Raw genomic sequence first — 19,738 nt, 5'->3', positions numbered from 1 at the left:
TTTAAAGTCTTGAAGGCTTTATGCTAGTGACCGGATTCGGGTTCTAACCTAGCAGGCTTAATGTCGATAATTCGAGTAAGGTTATGAATTGAATGTACTATACAGTGTGAAAAATAGGTACGCATTTCGTACACTTAAACGAACCCACTTTTAGATTGAAGTTTCATATATAAGGAATAGAATGTGCATATGTATGTATAGATATACGTATGGATGAATATCGCATCTATGAATATGAAAATAACTACTTCGGACGATGTCTTTATTTATATGAAGGTATACGATTAAATTATTTCTATAATTCATGTTTATGATCGAGGTTCAGGTTGTGATCTCTTTGTATGTTAGTGTATATATATATATATCGTAATTTGAGCAAAAAGGTATACACTGATTCGAGTTTAATATTTTGAATGTTGACTTATATGTCAAATTTTACCCGCTTAAAATTACTTAAGACTTACTAAGCATCATTTTGCTTACTCCGTTACCTTGTTTCCTTGTGTTATAGATTTTGTTCGTCAGCTATCGGACTCGGAAGTGTCAAAGTCGAAGTCATCCACACTATCTAAGCCACTTTTTGGTACTCTTCAGTTGAACTTGATAATGGCATGTATAGGGCTGACCCTTGTTGTTAATTAAGTATCTTTTGGTAATGTATATTCGTATAGCCATGTGAAAATGGCTTGTATATTTTGAGTATAACATTATGATCATTTTGTATATATGGTCTTATGATATGGATATTAAGTGGTGTGGAAATATTTGGTAATGATTAGCCATTGGAATGGCCAATCATGGTCCTATTGGTGCTACGTATGTCATGGCTAATCGTGATTATACTTGGAAATAATGTATGTCAAATTACTAGTTGATTCATGGAAAACTATGAAATAGGTAAAATTTACCTTAAAATAGATCGACAAAGCGAGTGATGTGAATTTGAAAAATCACTAAAAATAGTATAAATGGAATTAAATAATGAATAAATTATTTAATCTAATCTTGATGAGTCTATTTTCATATGAAAGAAACGAAACGACCATATGAGCCGTATTTTATGAGATTTTTAAGTTTTCGTGAAACAGGGCCAGAGCGATTTCTGAATCCCCTGTTCTGACTTTTGAAATTCACCATAAATTAACCAGAGATAATTAGAAGTCATGCTTTATATGTACAGATTCCTTTTTAAGTCTAATTTCATTAGAAACAAATGACATAAGTATTAAGGCCCTGTACAGGGAGATATATAAGTCGTAATGCATGAAGGTCAGAGTAGTCGAACCCTGAAACAGGGGAGACTTTAGCTAATAAAATGTACTAATTGGCCTAACCAAAAATTCTAGAAAAAAATTAGTAAATATATGTATGAGTCTAGTTTCAGGATATATTTACGGAATTGGATTTCGAGTTTTGGACCTCGAGATATGATTTTTAGAGTTACTGTGATGCAGTTAGCCAGCTCGTCTGGAAATTTATAAAAATGAATTGTATGAGCTGTTTAAGTAAGGAATTAAGTCCGTTAGCACCTCGTGTTCGACTCCGGCAACGGTCTCGGGTATGGGGTGTTACATTTAATTGGTATCAGAGCTACGGTTTAGTCGATTCTAGGACTACCGAATACGTAGGGGAATAGCTATACATGCCATTATGTGTTTATCTGATAGTGTGGTGATTTCTGACAGTTAAAAATGTGTTTATTTATAGTAATGGATCCTGATCCCAACCGAGCGGTAGCTGATGATGTTGAGAGTGTAGCACCTGCTCTCGCACATGGGACGGCGCCGGTGGACTCTCAACCTATTGCTAGTAATCAGAATGATGAAGCTAGACAGGCTTTTTATAGCGTGATGAATGATTGGTTCAATCAGTATATTCGAACTAATACGGCTGTCCCACAACCCCCACCCCCGACTAATACAAACCCTGCACCTGTAATATCTCCTGGAGTTGACCCGTCGAGGTTGAACAAGCCCCCGGTTGATAGGATTCGAAAGCATGGGGCTATTGAGTTCAAGGCTACTGACAGTGATGATGCTGAGCAGGCTGAGTTTTGGCTTGATAATACCGTTCGTGTGTTCGATGAATTATCGTGCACACCTGATGAATGTTTAAAATGTGCTATATCTCTGTTACATGATTCTGCCTACTATTGGTGGAATACTTTGGTTTCCGTCGTGCCGAGAGAACGAGTTACTTGGGAATTCTTTCAAACCGAGTTCCATAAGAAATATATCAGTCAAAGATTCATCGATCAGAAATGGAAAGAATTTCTTGAGCTTAAGCAGGGTTCTATGTCAGTTACTGATTATGAGCGAAAGTTTGTCAAACTTAGTAGATATGCTCGGGAATGTGTTTCGTCTGAGGCTATCATGTGTAAACGCTTCGAGGACAGGTTGAACGAAGATATAAAACTGTTTGTTGGCATTCTTGAAATTAGAGAATTTGTAGTACTTGTCGAACGAGCTTGCAAAGCCGAAGAGCTCAATAAGGAGAAAAGAAAAGCTGAAGTAGAAGCAAGAGAATTTCGTAAGAGGTCTTCGAGAAAGCCCTTTCAACAATCATCGAAGAAATTTAAAAGTGATCCAGGCCGATCTAAAGACACTTTGGGCTTTTCCAGACGAGATCGTGATCGACCCCCTGTGAGTACGCGAGTCACTTCGGTTGCCAGTGTTGGAAATGATCGTCGGGACAGGATGGAGTGCCAGTATTACGGTAAATGGCATTCAGGGAGTTGTAGATTCCATGACCGCTCCTGTTATAAGTGCGGATCAGCTGACCACTTTATCAAGGATTGCCGAGACCGTATCGAGCAGAATGTAAATCGAGTGGGAAATCGGTGCTACTATCGCCGAGGTAGACCATCTAAAATGCGGGAATGCTAGTGGCGGTCGAGAGGATCTAGAGATGTTACCACCAGATCGAGGCTCGTGCTCTCGCTAGAGCTTATGCTATACGTGCACGCGAGGATGCTTCTTCACCGATGTTATTACCGTACATTCACTCTCTTTGATCTTGATGTGATTGCTTTGATTGACCCCGGTTCTACTCATTCTTATATATATGAGACTTTAGCATCCAGAAGACTTTACCGTTGAGTCTCATCGAGTTCGTTATTAGAGTGTCGAATCCTCGGTCATTATGTGCTTGTTGATAAGGTGTGTAAGAAATGTCCCTAGTAATTCGAGGTTCCTATTTTCCTACCGATTTGATGCTTTTACCGTTTGAGGAATTTGATGTTATCCTCGGGATGGATTGGTTGATCAGACATGATGCAATTGTAAATTGCAAAAGTAAGACCATCGATTTGAGATGTGCAAATAATGAGATAATTCGAGTTGAGTCTACTAATTGGAACGGATTACCAACAATAATATCCTCGATGTTAGCTCAAAAATATGTGAGAAAGGGGTGTGAAGCGTATCTTGCATACGCACTTGATAATAAAGAATCGAAAAGAAACTTGAATCGGTACCAGTGGTTTGTGAATATCCGGATGTTTTTCGAAGAATTACCGGGTTACCACTGCTCGGGAGGTAGAGTTTGACATCGAACTTGTACCAGGACTACACCGATTTCGATAGCTCCGTATCGTATGGCAATCGACGGAATTAAAGGAATTGAAAGCTCAATTGCAAGAGTTGATGGATAGAGGTTTCGCTCGACCGAAGTTTCTCACCTTGGGTGCACCAAGATTGTTTGTGAAAAGAAGGACGGAACCATGAGGTTGTGCATCGACTATCGTCATTGAATAAAGTGACAATAAAGAATAAATATCTCATTACGCATATTGATGATTTGTTTGATCAACTAAAGGGAGCCTCAGTGTTTTCAAAGATAGATTTGAGATCGGGTTATTATCAGTTGCAGGTTCGAAATTCAGATATACCCAAAACCACTTATAGAACGAGATACGGTCACTATGAGTTCTTAGTGATGCCGTTTGGACTCACTAATGCCCCTGCGGTATTTATGGATTTGATTAATCGGATCTTCAGACAGTATTTGGATCGGTTTGTAGTTGTGTTTATTGATGACATTTTGGTCTATTCGAGAGATGAAACCGAACATGCTGAGCACTTGAGATTAGTGTTGCAGATTTTACGGGATAAGCAGTTATATGCTAAGTTCAGTAAATGTGAGTTCTGGTTGAGAGAAGTTAGCTTTTTGGGTCATGTGGTATCTGATCGGTATTCGAGTTGATCCGAGCAAAATTTCAGCCATACTTAACTCGAAGCCTCCAGAAATATTAATGAGGTTCGAGCTTTTGGGACTTCTTTGGTTAGTACAGACGGTTTGTAAAGGGTTTCTCGATGATAGCCACACCAATGACGAAACTACTTCAGAAAGATGTTAAGTTTGAATAGACAGAAAAATGTCAGAAAAGTTTCGATCAACTAAAAACTTATTTGACTGAAGCTCCAGTACTAATGCAGCCCGAATCAGGCAAAGAGTTTGTCATTTACAGTGATGCATCCTTACTTGGGTTGGGTTGTGTATTGATGCAAGAAGGTCGAGTTGTAGCTTATGCGTCGAGGCAATTGAAGCCACATGAGAAAAATTATCCAACCCATGATCTCGAATTAGCTGTCATCGTATTCGCTTTGAAAATATGGCGACATTACTTATTTGGTGAGAAGTGCCATGTATTTTCGGATCACAAAAGTCTCAAATATTTGATGACTCAAAGAGATTTGAATCTGGGACAAAGATGTTGGCTTGAGTTGTTAAAAGATTATAAGCTTGTCATTGACTATCACCCGGGAAAGGCTAATGTGGTTGTGGATGCTTTAAGTCGTAAATCACTATTTGCTTTACGAGCGATGAATGTACACTTGTCCGTTCTATCCGATAATGTGTTAGTAGTAGAATTAAAGGCCAAACCATTGTTGATTCATCAAATTCGTGAAGCTCAAAAAGTCGATGATGAATTGGTTGCAAAACGGGCTGAATGTGTTTCGAATATGGAATCAGAGTTTCAAATTGATGACGACGATTGTTTGAGGTTCAGAAGTCGTTTGTGTGTTCCAAGAAATTCAGAACTTATCTCAATGATTCTGAACGAAGCTCATTGTAGCCGAATGTCAATTCACCCGGGGAGTACGAAAATGTACAACGATCTGAGACGTCAGTTTTGGTGGCATGGTATGAAACGAGACATATCCGATTTTGTTTCGAAGTGTTTAATATGTCAACAAGTGAAAGCGGAACATCAAGTGCCTACAGGTTTACTTCAGCCGATCATGATACCTGAATGGAAATGGGATCGAGTCACGATGGATTTTGTATCTGGGTTGCCATTGTCGGCAAGTAAGAAAGATGCGATTTGGGTTGTTGTTGATAGACTGACTAAGTCGACTCATTTTATTCCTATACGTATGGATTATTCACTGGATAAACTAGCTAAATTGTATGTTTCTCGATTGTAAGATTACACGGGTACCTATTTCTATTGTGTGGATAGAGATCCGAGGTTCACCTCGCGATTTTGGAAGAAATTGCAAGAAGCTTTGGGTACCAAGTTGCATTTAGCACCGCTTTTCATCCCAGATCGATGGTCAATCCGGCGGATAATTCGGATACTCGAGGATATCTTTGAGATGTTGCATCCACGAGTTTAGTGGTTCATGGGAGCGGTATTTACCTTTGATTGAATTCGCCACAACAATAGTTTTCAATCAAGTATTAAGATGGCACCTTACGAGGCTTTGTATGGTCGTAAATGCCGTACACCGTTGTTTTGGACCGAGCTTAGGAAAGTAAAATCTTCGGGTTGATTTGATTAAAGATCTTTGAGCGAAAGTAAAAGTAATCGGGAAAGTCGAAAGCATTGCAGATCGTCGAAGTCGACGGATTTGAAACGAAAAGACATTGAATACCGGTCGGAGATAAAGTGTTTCTTAAAGTTTCACCTTGGAAAAAGTGCTCGATTTGGCAGTAAAGGCAAATTGAGTCCGGGTTTATCGGCCGTATGAAATATCCGAACAAATTGGGCCACCAACATGATTGATTTTACCCCGAACTTGAAAAGATTCACAATGTTTTTCATGTCTCAATGCTTGACGTTATAGATCCGACCTTCGCACATAATTAGTCCATCAGAGGTTGAAATTCAATCTGATTTGAGTTATGAAGAAGAACCGATTCGTATCCTAACTCGTGAGGTGAAAGAGTTGCGAAACAAAAAGGTTCCTTTAGTAAAGGTGTTATGGCTCAAACACGGGATCGAAGAAGCTACTTGGAAAACTGAAAACTCTATGAAAGAAAGATACCCAAATTTATTCACTGGTAAGATTTTCGGGAACGAAAATTCTTTATAAGGGGGAGAGTTGTGACAACCCTAATTTGACCATAGTCGGGAAGTGGTCTCGGGACCACAAAACCGAGTCATAAAAATATTTAGCCGTTATATTTTATGTTTATTATATGTGAATATGAATTTGTGAAAGTTTTAAACTTCAATTTAGTCGATTGCATGTGAATTTAGTTAATAGGACTTATGTGTGACACTTTTGAAATGTGATAGGTTAATCTATAAGGATCTATTAAAGCATGTATTGAAAATAATGGTTTTGCATGTCAAATACTCCTTTTTATAAATAGTGGCGGCCATGATGATGACATATATTAAAATATGTATTAAATCTTAATTAAATGGTTATTATTTTATGTAAAAGAAAGGAAATAAATAAAAGAAATAATAAGGGTGAAAAAAAAGAAAACAAAGTTAGAATTTGGTTCTTCTTGGCGAATGTAAAGAGGAAGAAGGAGGAAAGCATTCGGTCATCTTAGGTTAATATTAAGGTAAGAAGTTTATATTAGTTCTTGAAATTTTGGTTAATCTTGAGTGAGATATTAAGTTATTTTTGTAACCCATGTTGAAATTTTGATTTTTTGGAATGAATAGGGCTTTCGGCTATGGTAGTTAATAATGGTGAATTTTGTTGTTTCATGTTAAAGTTAGATGAGTGATGATAGATGAGTGTTTGAACTATAAAAAAAAAAAGTCATAGGTGAGCATTAGATACTAAGGGAAAAGAATCGGCTATCTTGTTATGAACTAGGGCCGAATGTGAATTTGGTTGTGTTTGAATATTATATGCTTAGAATTGATGTAGTATAAGTTACCAATGTTCTTGCCGAATGTGTGTTTGATAATAGAGGAGTTTGTTATTGAATGTTTAAATAAATTGGATAATTAAAAATGGTAAGTCAATTGAAGAAGCCATACTTTGTGTGCTTAAATTCCTTAGTGAACATTCGGCTATGTCCCTAGTGAATTGATGAATTGATAAAAATTGTTTATAGAGAATTGCTTTGCTATGCTTATGTTAATACTATGAGAAATGAAATAATATGGTCTTAGTGTACCAATTAGGAGCTAAGAAATTGAACTAAAGATAGAAGATTTTGAGTAAATGTTTCATAGACATTTTCTTTTGGCATTTAGTTCCTATGAATTCAAGCTTATTAAGTGGCCACCTATTCGGCTCTTAATGATTTTTATGTCATGAATAATGAGTTGATGAAAAGGTTTAATATGACTAAACTTGTTTAACATAGCTCAAGAGCATAGAGGGGCAACATCGGATAGAGGAAAAGCTAAAGTCACGGAATAGCCAAACCGAGACTTGTTCAGAAGGATATAAGGTAAGTTTTGAGTAATCGCCTTTAGTATAAGATTTACGATGCCTTGATATGTATATGCTAGATGAACATTATCTTTTAGTCCTATTTGATCTAAGATGTGTGGTAAATAATTTAATTATATGACATTTAGTTGAATGGTTAATTCGGGTTAAATTGGATTGATGAAAGGTAGATGTGATTTGTTTCTATGATCTTCAAAACGAAATGAAAATGATGGTGTATATTTTGCCCTTATATACGAATGAAGCAATTGAATTACCAATGTGATAGGCTATGTGAAATGTGTTACCATGTGAATATATATATGCGAGAATTATATCCGGACTTCATGTCCACAGGCTATATGCGAGAATTATATCCGGACTTTAGGTCCGCAGGCTACGTGTTGGACATATATCTGAATTTAAAGTCTTGAAGGCTTTATGCTAGTGACTAGATTCGGGTTCTAACCTAGCAGGCTTAATGTCGATAATTCGAGTAAGGTTATGAATTGAATGTACTATACAGTATGAAAAATAGGTACGCATTTCGTACACTTAAACGAACCCACTTTTAGATTGAAGTTTCATATATAAGGAATGGAATGTGCATATGTATGTATAGATATACGTATGGATGAATATCGCATCTATGAATATGAAAATAACTACTTCGGACGATGTCTTTATTTATATAAAGGTATACGATTAAATTATTTCTATAATTCATGTTTATGATCGAGGTTCAGGTTGTGATCTCTTTGTATGTTAGTGTATATATATATATATGTAATTTCGGGCAAAAAGGTATACAGCTGATTCGAGTTTAATATTTTGAATGTTGACTTATATGTCAAATTTTACCCTTTTAAAATTACTTAAGACTTACTAAGCATCATTTTGCTTACTCCGTTACCTTGTTTCCTTGTGTTATAGATTTTGTTCGTCACCATCGGACTCGGAAGTGTCAAAGTCAAGTCATCCACACTATCTAAGCCACTTTTGGTACTCTTCAGTTGAACTTGATAATGGCATGTATAGGGCTGACCCTTGTTGTTAATTAAGTATCTTTTGGTAATGTATATTCGTATAGCCATGCGAAAATGGCTTGTATATTTTATGTATAACATTATGATCATTTTGTATATATAGTCTTATGATATGGATATTAAGTGGTGTGGAAATGTTTGGTAATGATTAGCCATTGAATGGCCAATCATGGTCCTATTGGTGCTACGTATGTCATGGCTAATCGTGATTATACTTGGAAATAATGTATGTCAAATTACTAGTTGATTCATGGAAAACTATGAAATAGGTAAAATTTACCTTAAAATAGATGCTGACAGCAGCAGTGATGTGAATTTGAAAAATCACTAAAAATAGTATAAATGGAATTAAATAATGAATAAATTATGTAATCGAATCTTGATGAGTCTATTTTCATATGAAAGAAACGAAACGACCATATGAGCCGTATTTTCTGAGATGTTTAAGTTTTCGTGAAATAGGGCCAGAGCAATTTCTAGATCCCCTGTTCTGACTTTGGAAATTCACCATAAATTAACCAGAGATAATTAGAAGTCATGCTTTATATGTACAGATTCCTTTTTGAGTCTAATTTCATTAGAAACAAACGGCATAAGTATTGAAGCCCTGTACAGGGAGATATCTAAGTCGTAATGCATGAAGGTCAGAGTAGTCGAACCCTGAAACAGGGGAGACTTTAGCTAATAAAATGTACTAATTGGCCCAACCAAAAATTCTAGAAAAAAATTATTAAATATATGTATGAGTCTAGTTTAAGGAAAAATTTACGGAATTGGATTTCGAGTTTTGGAACTCGAGATATGATTTTTAGAGTGACTATGATGCAGTTAGCTAGCTCATCTGGAAATTTTTAAAAATGAATTGTATGAGCTGTTTAAGTAAGGAATTAAGTCCGTTAGCACCTCGTGTTCGACTCCGGCAACGGTCTCGGGTACGGGGTGTTACAGGTTTTATGGAAGAGGTGGAGAACTTGTTTATTGAAAGTTCGCGATGAAGAACTTGTTCATTGAGAATTTGTCTCAAGGTGGAGATTGTTAGAATTAAGTGACCCAAATTCTTATTTAAATAAAATACGATGGAAAATAAAATAAAAGTAAAATCCATATAGAACTAGACTTCTTTTATTTTATTTTAGAATAAAGTTTTTTAAACCTTATTAAACTTCATCTATTTTATATTGATTAGGATAAGGTGTTTCAATCCTACTAGAATATGACTTTACAAGCCTATAAATAGACATAGACTATTCCTCTTGTATTGATTTATAATTTTCGACATAGTAAATTTTCTTCTCCACTACCCGTGTTTTTTTTCCGAAAAGGTTTCTACGTAAAATTTGTGTGTTCTTTATTTTTATTTTATTTTTCACGGATGGAAACAAAATGCAATCCTTCTAATAGAAGAACCTCTTTAATTGTTTTACCAATACGAGCAGATTTGTATTAAATTATATAGGCGTAATTTGGAGAATTGAACAGCGCAAAATATATGAAACGTTAAACCTAGGCGGGACCATGAATCCATTGCTTCCACCCACTGAATTGATGGAAGGAAAAAAGAACAGTTTCAAATCCCACCCATCATTTTCCTTTGACGACTTCTTCTTCTTAAGTTGAGGCTACCTTTGGTCTAAATCTAAGCATTAACGTTTTCTTCATCCCTCCTCCTATTTTTGTAAGCAGCTGGTTTTTGAATATCTCCACTTTCTACCATCATCATGAATTCAGTGTGAAATTATTTTAGAATACAAGTTCAAGAATATTGCTTATCACAAAATATTATATATATTTAGTTTTATTTTTTACCATGGTATGAAGTAGGACTTCTTATGGTATTAGTCAATTAAACATAAAAATAGAATCATCCTTGTATATATTTTCATTAACATTCTATTTCACGCAAACTCATGACCACCCTAATAAGTAACCCTATTTACTTTCAAGTAAAACCACCAATTAAAGAAACGATGGAACCCCTAAAAAACTCATATCCGTAATCTCACACCTGTTCAAATCATTTATTCAAGTTTAAAAATCATGGAATATAAAATTCGAAAATAAAAAAAAATTTTATTTTGGTTATTCAACTTTTAAAAATTACAAATTGACTATTAAACTATTCAAAAGTTTTTATTTAAGTCATTGAACTATTAGAAAGTTTTTATTTAAGTCACTCAGTTGTTAATTTTTTTTAAAGTTTGGCTAGTAAGCTCCAAGTGATGCTTCGACAATTGATATGGTAGATCAATACCCATCAACAAGTAAAAAAATGTATCCTAGATCCAAGTCGATCTCACAATCAATGTTGGAAATCAGTGAAGAAAGTTATTTGAATTTTAAATTGTAGATTCGTGATATTCAAATTTGTTTCATAAAAAAAAATAACTATAGAAGACAAGAGGAAGGAGAAATTTTAATCAGTACAGGCAGTGCAAACAAAGAAGCCTATACAATAATGATTTAAACAATCCGATGATTTAAATGAAAGCTTTTAAATAATTCAATGATCATTTTTGTAACTTTTTCAAAACATAAATTTATTATAGTTTAATGACTTTAGGTATAGTGTACCACATAATAATAAAAGTACACATATGCAATATGTATGAAATAAAAAATAATTTAAATTATGAGAAATAAATAAATAAATAAATCAAATTAAGAATATTAAGTGTAATCCAATTTTTATTAATTTTTCTTGAATTGTAAATAATTATATAGATATTCTTATCATGTTTTATATATATTTTCTGTCTCCTATAATCATAAACTATATAACGAAGGAAGGAAGCAGAATTTGATGAACATTTTCCATCGTTACTGAACTAATCTATCCTGAAACCTTGTTCATTCATGGAGGACATCAATACCGCCGGTGTAATTTTACTCATACATAGACACATCAACACTACCTTCAATATATTTACAGAAATTAAAAAGAAAAAAGAAAAAGAATGAGAATTTACAACCATATTCTCTCATATATTTCCTTTATTTATTTAAACTAACACCATAGTTTATATCCCAGCAGTAAAGTAGAAAAACTCAATCTCCAAATCTACAACCACATAAATATTATGATTTTTAATTATAAACTCCATGCATCTGATCATATAAAATCATACATGGTTTAACAACTAGGGCTACTCATTTTTAATATGTTTATATCACCCTCTTAACAATAAGCAATACATTTTTCCTTACAATCCATGCTGCACCCACCACCACCGCCACCCACGCCATACCCTTTCCCTGAACGGCTAAATGAGGTGAAGCACTTAGCAGGGCAGGTCAGCTTCTTGTTGTAACAAGGACCCTTTTCTTTACAAACAACACTAGGCCTAACGATGCCACCTTTGGAGAAACTTCCACTCGGACCCCCGAACCCACCACCGTAACCACCACCCATGATCCCGTTTCCCCACCCTTTTTCAAACCCTGGAATATCAAAATCGTCTGGTCCGTAGAACCCATCATCCCCACCAACTTGGTTCTGGTGGGTCTTGAGCTTTTGATCGGACGATGATGAAAAGGGATCGAAAAAATCAGGCCCGGTGGCTGCGCATACTGAAGCTGCTGCCATCATAAGAATAGCCAAGATGAAGGTGCTTTTGGTGGTGTTCATCATTCTTTGAGAGGATTTTGCTTGTAGTTTCAATTTTCCTCTTTTGGGAGAGAATAAAAGGAGATATTTAAAGAAGAGACGACATTTATGCAGCGGAAAGAGAGAGAGAGAGAGAGTTGTAGAGACAGTTGAGTAGGTTGGGCACAATTATGACCCTATCTTATATATCTTATCAAACTCTCTCTCCTTAATCTTAGCTTAATTACTATTTTAATCCAACCATACCCACTTTTTTTTTATAGAGTTATTAGAGAGATATCAAATACAAATATATAATCTATTAAGAATTGGAAGGAGATGATACTATATGGTACTATGAAGTACCCCTCCCACACCAAATATTACCTGTCAGCAATAAAAGAAATTTATGGGATTCTACTCAACACAACAACAAAACATTAAATTTCTTGCAATGTCTCAAACATGCCATTAATGCATCAACTTCCGATCGGTTCCCAATTCAGAATTTCATTGAGTTTAGATTTTAAGATGTGTTTGATTGTGTGAAAAGTAAAAAGGATAAAAAGTGGGAAAGAAAATAAATTTAAAAGTATGCTTATAAAATATGAGAAATTATTATTTTACATCTTAATGTATAAAAATTAATCATTTTAAATTATATAATTTTTAAATATTTTTTATTTTTCAACTCTACCAAGCAATGCATAAAAATAAAAATAATTTTTCTTTTCAATTTTCTATTTTTCCTACCCACCACAATTAAATATATATATATATATATATATATATATATATATCATCATTTTAATTTTTACTGATTCAATTTTCCATCCTCCCAATTATCTTTCCACTCCGTCAAACAAAATTTTAAATGAATAATTTATATTACATAAAAGAAAGTATATATAGAAGGAATATTAGTTTAATAACAATAACTTGTGTGGTTTAAGTATGATTGATCTTAAGTCTAAAATTCAATTATTACTATAATGATCCAGCTTGAACAAACAAATCTATGTTGAGATTTGTTTTTGAGGTTTCTTACGATTTTCAAGATTATGTTGATATTTACTTTTAGACTTAAATTATGTTTATATTGGTTAATTAAAGTTAAATGAACGTAAATGGGTTTCAGAATTTGGTTGATTTTCGATTATTTAATTTAATATACAAACATAAATAAATAATTAACAAGCTTAGATGTAATTTTGAGTAACCCATTAATTCTTTCTAATTTAGGATTAGTCCCAAAATCAACTCCATAGATCTAAATACTTTAGAATCAACTAGGTAATCTATAATTGACCATCACCACCTTAACATAAACGCAAAATTTGGTATGCATAAAATTTCTGATTTAGTCCAAATCAAATTGAGAGTTCATTTAATTTTCATATAATATTTTTAGGAAAGTTATATGATTCCCATATTTTTTAAACCATAATCAATATATAAAATGATGTATTATTAGTATAATTTTGTGGGTGACTAAATGCCATAATTAGGCTACTTGGCATTGCATCTTTTCCATTTTCATACCATGGATTTAGATGTTTATGAAAATGGGTCCATGGTTTTTTTTGGGTGCATTTTGTATTGGAAGATGGTGAATGGCAGCTCATTGAAACCTGATTTGTTAATGATATTTTTAAGGCACGCTAATTCACCAAGTTTGATTCAAATCATTGAATACCATCGGAGGACCGCACATGGTTCCTATATTTGACATTTTTATACATACGCCAACTAACTCATTTTCTCCACCCACTTTATTACAATAGCTGCTGTTTTTGCTCCAAGAATCCCCCACTTAATCACAAATTATAATATTCAACTCGTCTATTAAATTTTAGTTCGATTAATATTAACATTGTTGTCAATATAAAAGGATGTGAGTTTAAACGTGCTGAAACATATTATCCTCCTATTTAAGTGTTGGAAAGAGATATGAATAATTCTAAATATTGTATAAAATAAAAAACAAATATAATAAGAATTTAGAGATTAATATTAAAATTTATCAAACCAAACTTAAAATTGGTTCATACCACCTACTTGATCAGGTTTATATATGGTATCAAGTTTACATATATTTGCTTTTAAGTTTAATTTTATTTTAAATATAAATTTCAAATTTTATCTAAATTTTCCTATATTTATAAATCAATAATCCAATCTGTTTATACCCACACATTTAAAAATAATAAATTTAAAATTTGACGCATACACAATTTAATATATATATTATCTATATTATGATGTATTTAATGTTTTATAGCTAAACTATATAGATAATCATCCAATCATGAAAAAATTATTTTAGCCACAAAAATAAAAAGTTTACAATTTAAGCACTCACATTATATAGTTTAGTCATTTCAGTAGCTTTCGGTAGAATCAAAAACAACAAACTGAAGTACCAATTAAAAAATAATAAAATAACAAATTTAACTCTTAAATTTTACATATTATATCAATTTAATCATAATTTAAAAAAAATTCCCTCAAACTTTATAAATATTCATCGTAATTTGGAAATCCCCTACCCATCCCTCTAACCTCCCCCTGTCCCTCTCTGCTACTGGTTTTGGAGATGAAAATTATTTTGTTGCAATTCCAACTATTAGCTTCTTTCCTTTTTTTTTTTTTTATTTAAAAAAACTACCATATTTTTCTTTTTAAAATACCCTACCATTTTCTTCTTTTCTTTCAAATTCCTTGTTCCCTCACTTTTTTCCATCATCCTATTACTTTTTTATTGCTTGCACTTTTATTTTTGTTCTCATTTTTTTTTTTTTGTACACTCTAATTGATACTAAGTTCTAAAAATAAGCTTCCTTCAAACCTCTGTTTTCAAGATATTTTTAAGCTATTATTTTAAAGATGTGTTTTACGCGTGCTCAAGCGAGCCTATGTTTTAAGAGATGCTTTTAAAGTAATACTAATGCATAAATAATAATAATAAAAATCATATAATCTAATATAAAATCGAACTTTAAAATTAAACTAAAATATATTTTTGATACAATATTAGAGGTAGAAGATAGGGGTAACGCGGTTTAAACTCTCACCAAACATGTGTTTAACAAAGGTTTTAACTATTGATCAATTCAAATCAAAACGAAATTAAACTAAAATATTAAATTTAATAAAAATAACTCTATTATTATAATTATCACTAATTTTCCTAATCGATTATATATATATATATATATATATATAAAATGAATGGGGTTAGCCCATTGCAATCAAAGATACCTGGTGGGGGCTAATTAAATTTGTTTGGAAAAAAAAAAAAAAAGTGACAAAATGTTTGAGTGTTTGCTGGACACATATTGAATCAAGATTAGGTGGGGAGATGCATGCCAATGTCTTTTTCAAACTTTGGGTTCCCTCAAACATTTGTTTTCCTTAGTATAAACATGAGCTAAGTAGCATATGCCGTCTCATAAATGATAAATGAGTGGTTATTTTAGCAAGAGCGCATTCATGTTACACTTATCCTCGTAAAGTCTTTTAGTTTGTGGCTCAAAATCACCCATTTTATTTTTGGATAATTTTGTTGAAAACGACCCCCATTCATATTTTTTAATTACATTCTTCTGCTATTAACCTCTATCTTTTAAATTTTAATCCATTTTTCTTTTTACTTATAAGCAAAAATGATAGAAGAACACTGGAAAACAACCTTTATTTTTTATAATACAAAATATGAAGACTTGAATCTCCAACTTACAATGGCACTTACTAAAAGCGATCATATGCACAGCCCTTTCTGTACAGAGTTATTATTACAACTTAAGATAAAAACCAAACTTATTGGATAATGCAATCTCATAACATTTATATACACAACCATTTCATAACTTAACATTTATATGCAATGTAAAATTGATCATAGATTGGAGGAGTTCCAGCTCGCATCAATGCCAGTGATGATTTCTTCATGTAGTTTAGCTCCGGCACTAGCGATTATACCTCGATCCACACCTTCTAAGAACATACCTTTCGAAAAGTCCAGCGGAGATCCCCCTGCATCTGTTACAACACCACCAGCTTCCTGTATGATAATAACACCAGCTGCATGATCCCATATCTTCTCTTTGCTCCCGGTCCTTGCGAACTTCATAAATATTTCGGCATCCCCTCGAGCAATGGCTGCATATTTCACCATGCTGTACACACGCAGCGGTTGCTTCCTGCATTGGCAATATGGATGATCGTAGTTTTTGTTATGCATATGAAGTTTGTATATGCTAATGAGATCAAACATGAAAAATATATGTATGCACCTAAGGCCAACACTGTGAGCTAATCCTGCTGTAAAGGAATGGGTTGAATTTAACTTGTCAATTGGTTCACAAAATGTAGCCAATGCCGGATTATCGATCGAGGATACTTGAACCCGTATTGCAGAGTTTGCCCATGGTACTAGCTTATTCTTCTGGTGTATAGGTTGTATCCAAGCCTCACCACTGCCTTTCCTTGCATGAATTACACAACCTTTATCCCACGAGTTGGATGTTGGTGGGGTGAGTTTAGATAGGATCCGGTGATAGCGGTGATGATACGTTAGCCATTCCTTCTTCATTGGATAATTTGGGCAACCAAGAACACCAAGAACAACTTCCCCATCCTCTATCAATGCTAAAGCAACAGCATATTGATCATCACGTACAAACCCGAATGTACCATCAAGGTGGCCAAGTGCCCAAAATCTTCCAGTAGGACCTCCTGATGAATTGCAGCGACTAATAGCTTCGAGTACATCCAAACTCCTGAGCGGCGTTTCAGGACCCTTAAGCCCAAAATGAGGTGCCTCAGCTAGACAATCGTTGACTGTTTTTACCACAGCATCTAGCAGGTCAGCTGCATCAGCTTTAGAGAGGCTTTGAACATCTTTGTTGCCAAGAATAGACACATTTTGGCAGCCGAAGGATTCAGAAAGTATCCAGCTTACCGCTGCATGAACGCTCCAATCTAGAAAGTAGGAATCTTTGGTTAATCTAAGATGGATTTTGCAAGCATAAGCAAGGAAATAGAAGTGTGGGGATATGACTTTCCAAGGATCTTCAAGCAGATGAAAAAATAGTTGGAAAAAAGTTTAATAAACTCATGTTAGACATGTATCCATCCAAATACGAGTAACATAGTGCTTCATTGAATGGCCATCAATTTGTTATGGGATTGAAGTTAGGGTATGTTAATGGACCTACTGATCTCTCCATTCTCAGGCATTGCTCTACACGTAATGGGTGACCAGGAATAGTTTCTCCCACTCAAAATTTTAAGGCCCAATTAAATGAGAGATGTGGTCAGCATTTTAACTGTAGGCATCAAATCCTTTTCATGACCCCTTATTTGTCAACAAAACATTGGCAACGCAGCAATTATCCTCATATATCAATTTCAGCTTGTACTAAAAATCATTAACTTCGAATTGGTACATAGAAACACTAGTGATCCAAATTTGTAAATCTGATTGTATCAGCATTTAATATAATATAAAAGTATAAAGTAAAACTTGACAAATTTCGAAATTTATTTATGTAAAATTGGGTTCACATAAACACAAACTATATGCGCAAATTCCCCAAAATTTTATGTCCAATAAATCGTATTTCATTCTTGCTAAATAGATCGAAAATTACATGTTATAGAAATAGTGAATGGTATTTTAGTTCTTTGTACCTTGTACTGGAAGTATCCACGTTCTGGGTTACATTTAACCACCCAAGATGCAGAGTTAAAAGGAAAGAAAAGGTGATTGATGTACCTGGCAGAGTGAGAAGAGAGTTGTGATGTTTGGAATGAAGTGAAGTGTGTTGAAGATTGAGAGAGAGAGAAGAGGCCATTTGAACAGCCCTGATAGCGACATCCAATTCCTTGGCATATGCTTCTTGTGCTTGAGCTGGTGAAACAACAAGCTCTCTCTGCTCTTCCATTACTGAGGAAGAAGAAGAAGAAGAAGAAGAAGAAGAAGAGAAGTTTTGGTTAGACTTTAACTGAGAAACAATGTGGAAGTTGTGTGGGTGGGTTTTTGTCCTATGCGTAGGGAAGCAGCTTCCCACGTAGGTAGTGGAAGCTATGTAGTTGGTTTGTGGCAGGAGATGGGGGACTCTGAAACCAAGGGTTGAGCAATTTAAAGGCATTTGGAAATGATTAGATACTCTCGCTCTCTTCTTTGTTTTGCGTTGAGGAGACCTATAAATATAAAAACAAATAAAACAGATAATGGTTTATTGTAATTGTGAGACAAATTACACTCAGGTTGGGTGTAAATTTCTGCATATAATATCTCAATCTCTCATTGCAATGAGATTTTCAACTCAGAACCAATAACACTATATATAAACCAAAAGTCTGCATTCACATCTCTCTCTTCTCTTTAACCATCTTGATTATTCTCACATTTAATATTTATATTTTAACTTTTAATATCTTCTTTTTATCAAAATGTTACATGATTATATATAATTTTTTCGACAATAATTAATTAATGTCATTAATACATTAATAATTTTAATATTTTTTTTAAATTTTAAAATATTAATTGATAAATTTAATAAAACTAATTTTAAGGAAGGATAATAACTAGACTTCAATTTTAAATCCAAAAAAAGTGAAGGGGTGGAAAACCCTGATTTGAGTGCCATCCAGAGTGTTGTCTTACTAGGGGATGATCCTGTTTTGTGTCAAAAGTAATGGAGAAACAGGGTGTTGTAGTAATGGAGAGCAGCAGCTTTGATTTTGAATAGTTTCCACTGCATTCGTCAGTAAATGTTTCCTTCTCAGTTTTCCTCATTAATTGAGCTTAAAGTAATGATAAAGAAGGCGTTAAATGGTGATTAGCATCATGGATGGGTCTCTCTTGATATTGGTGGTCTATCATCCCAAGGTAGAAGCTTGCAAGCGTTATCAACGTTAGTACTCTTAAATACCAGGGCAATAATTCTTTGCTTTTGGGGGTCATCATGATTTCATCAATACGTTTGAAGTTAATCTAAGTGGTGTTGATAAAAGATAGGCTTAAGCGGTAACATTTTTTTTTAATATTTAATTCAACTTAAATGCTTCACACATTTATTTTGAAATCCAAACTTCAATTTTATTCAACCTCAGCTGTATTAAAAAAAACAATTATATGTCAAAAATCTATTCATAGATAGTCAAAATATTAAATTCTTGTTAAAAACAAATTTTAATTCAACCATGGCGTTAATAATTTTAGTCATTGATTACGTTAATTGTTAAAATGAATTAATAGACCAATCATACAAGTAACATATGATAACTTTTATTTTAATCTAATATTTTGTTATAAGAATAATTAAAAATCATTAAAAAAATTTATAAAAGAATAGAAATTTATAAATATTAAATTTTATGTAAACTTATAAAAATAATACAAACTTATCAATATTATAAAATACAAATTATCTAATAAATCATTAATTTTTATAAAATTAATATAA

At 33.5% G+C, this 19,738-nt stretch overlaps 2 protein-coding genes across 2 annotated transcripts; both read right to left on the bottom strand.

Moving 5' to 3' along the window:
- Positions 1 to 11,638: 11,638 nt before the first annotated feature.
- Positions 11,639 to 12,457, bottom strand: LOC108484669 (uncharacterized). Its single transcript, XM_017788542.2, has one exon. It carries the CDS (start codon positions 12,303 to 12,305, stop codon positions 11,853 to 11,855), a length of 453 nt encoding a protein of 150 aa, XP_017644031.1. The 5' UTR covers positions 12,306 to 12,457; the 3' UTR covers positions 11,639 to 11,852.
- A 3,483-nt stretch (positions 12,458 to 15,940) lies between these two features.
- Positions 15,941 to 18,613, bottom strand: LOC108485973 (PAP-specific phosphatase HAL2-like). Its single transcript, XM_017789808.2, has 3 exons — positions 18,040 to 18,613; positions 16,556 to 17,243; positions 15,941 to 16,462 (listed from the first exon to the last, which is right to left on the bottom strand). The coding sequence occupies exons 1-3, from the start codon at positions 18,413 to 18,415 to the stop codon at positions 16,159 to 16,161; spliced, it is 1,368 nt and encodes a 455-aa protein (XP_017645297.1). The 5' UTR covers positions 18,416 to 18,613; the 3' UTR covers positions 15,941 to 16,158.
- Between the last annotated feature and the right edge of the window lie 1,125 nt (positions 18,614 to 19,738).

The sequence above is a fragment of the Gossypium arboreum genome, chromosome 6, assembly GCF_025698485.1.
Source record: "Gossypium arboreum isolate Shixiya-1 chromosome 6, ASM2569848v2, whole genome shotgun sequence".
Classification (NCBI taxonomy): domain Eukaryota; kingdom Viridiplantae; phylum Streptophyta; class Magnoliopsida; order Malvales; family Malvaceae; genus Gossypium; species Gossypium arboreum.
This window is presented reverse-complemented; position numbering and strand designations above follow the sequence as displayed.

Excerpts from the sequence above, each read along its gene's own strand:
- LOC108485973 (XM_017789808.2), bottom strand. The coding sequence starts at position 18,415 with ATGCCTTTAAATTGCTCAACCCTTGGTTTCAGAGTCCCCCATCTCCTG. Across the intron at positions 17,244-18,039 it reads CTCTCTTCTCACTCTGCCAG|ATTGGAGCGTTCATGCAGCG; the intron begins GTACATCAATCA and ends CCTACTTTCTAG. Across the intron at positions 16,463-16,555 it reads GCTCACAGTGTTGGCCTTAG|GAAGCAACCGCTGCGTGTGT; the intron begins GTGCATACATAT and ends TTGCCAATGCAG.
- LOC108484669 (XM_017788542.2), bottom strand. The coding sequence starts at position 12,305 with ATGATGAACACCACCAAAAGCACCTTCATCTTGGCTATTCTTATGATG.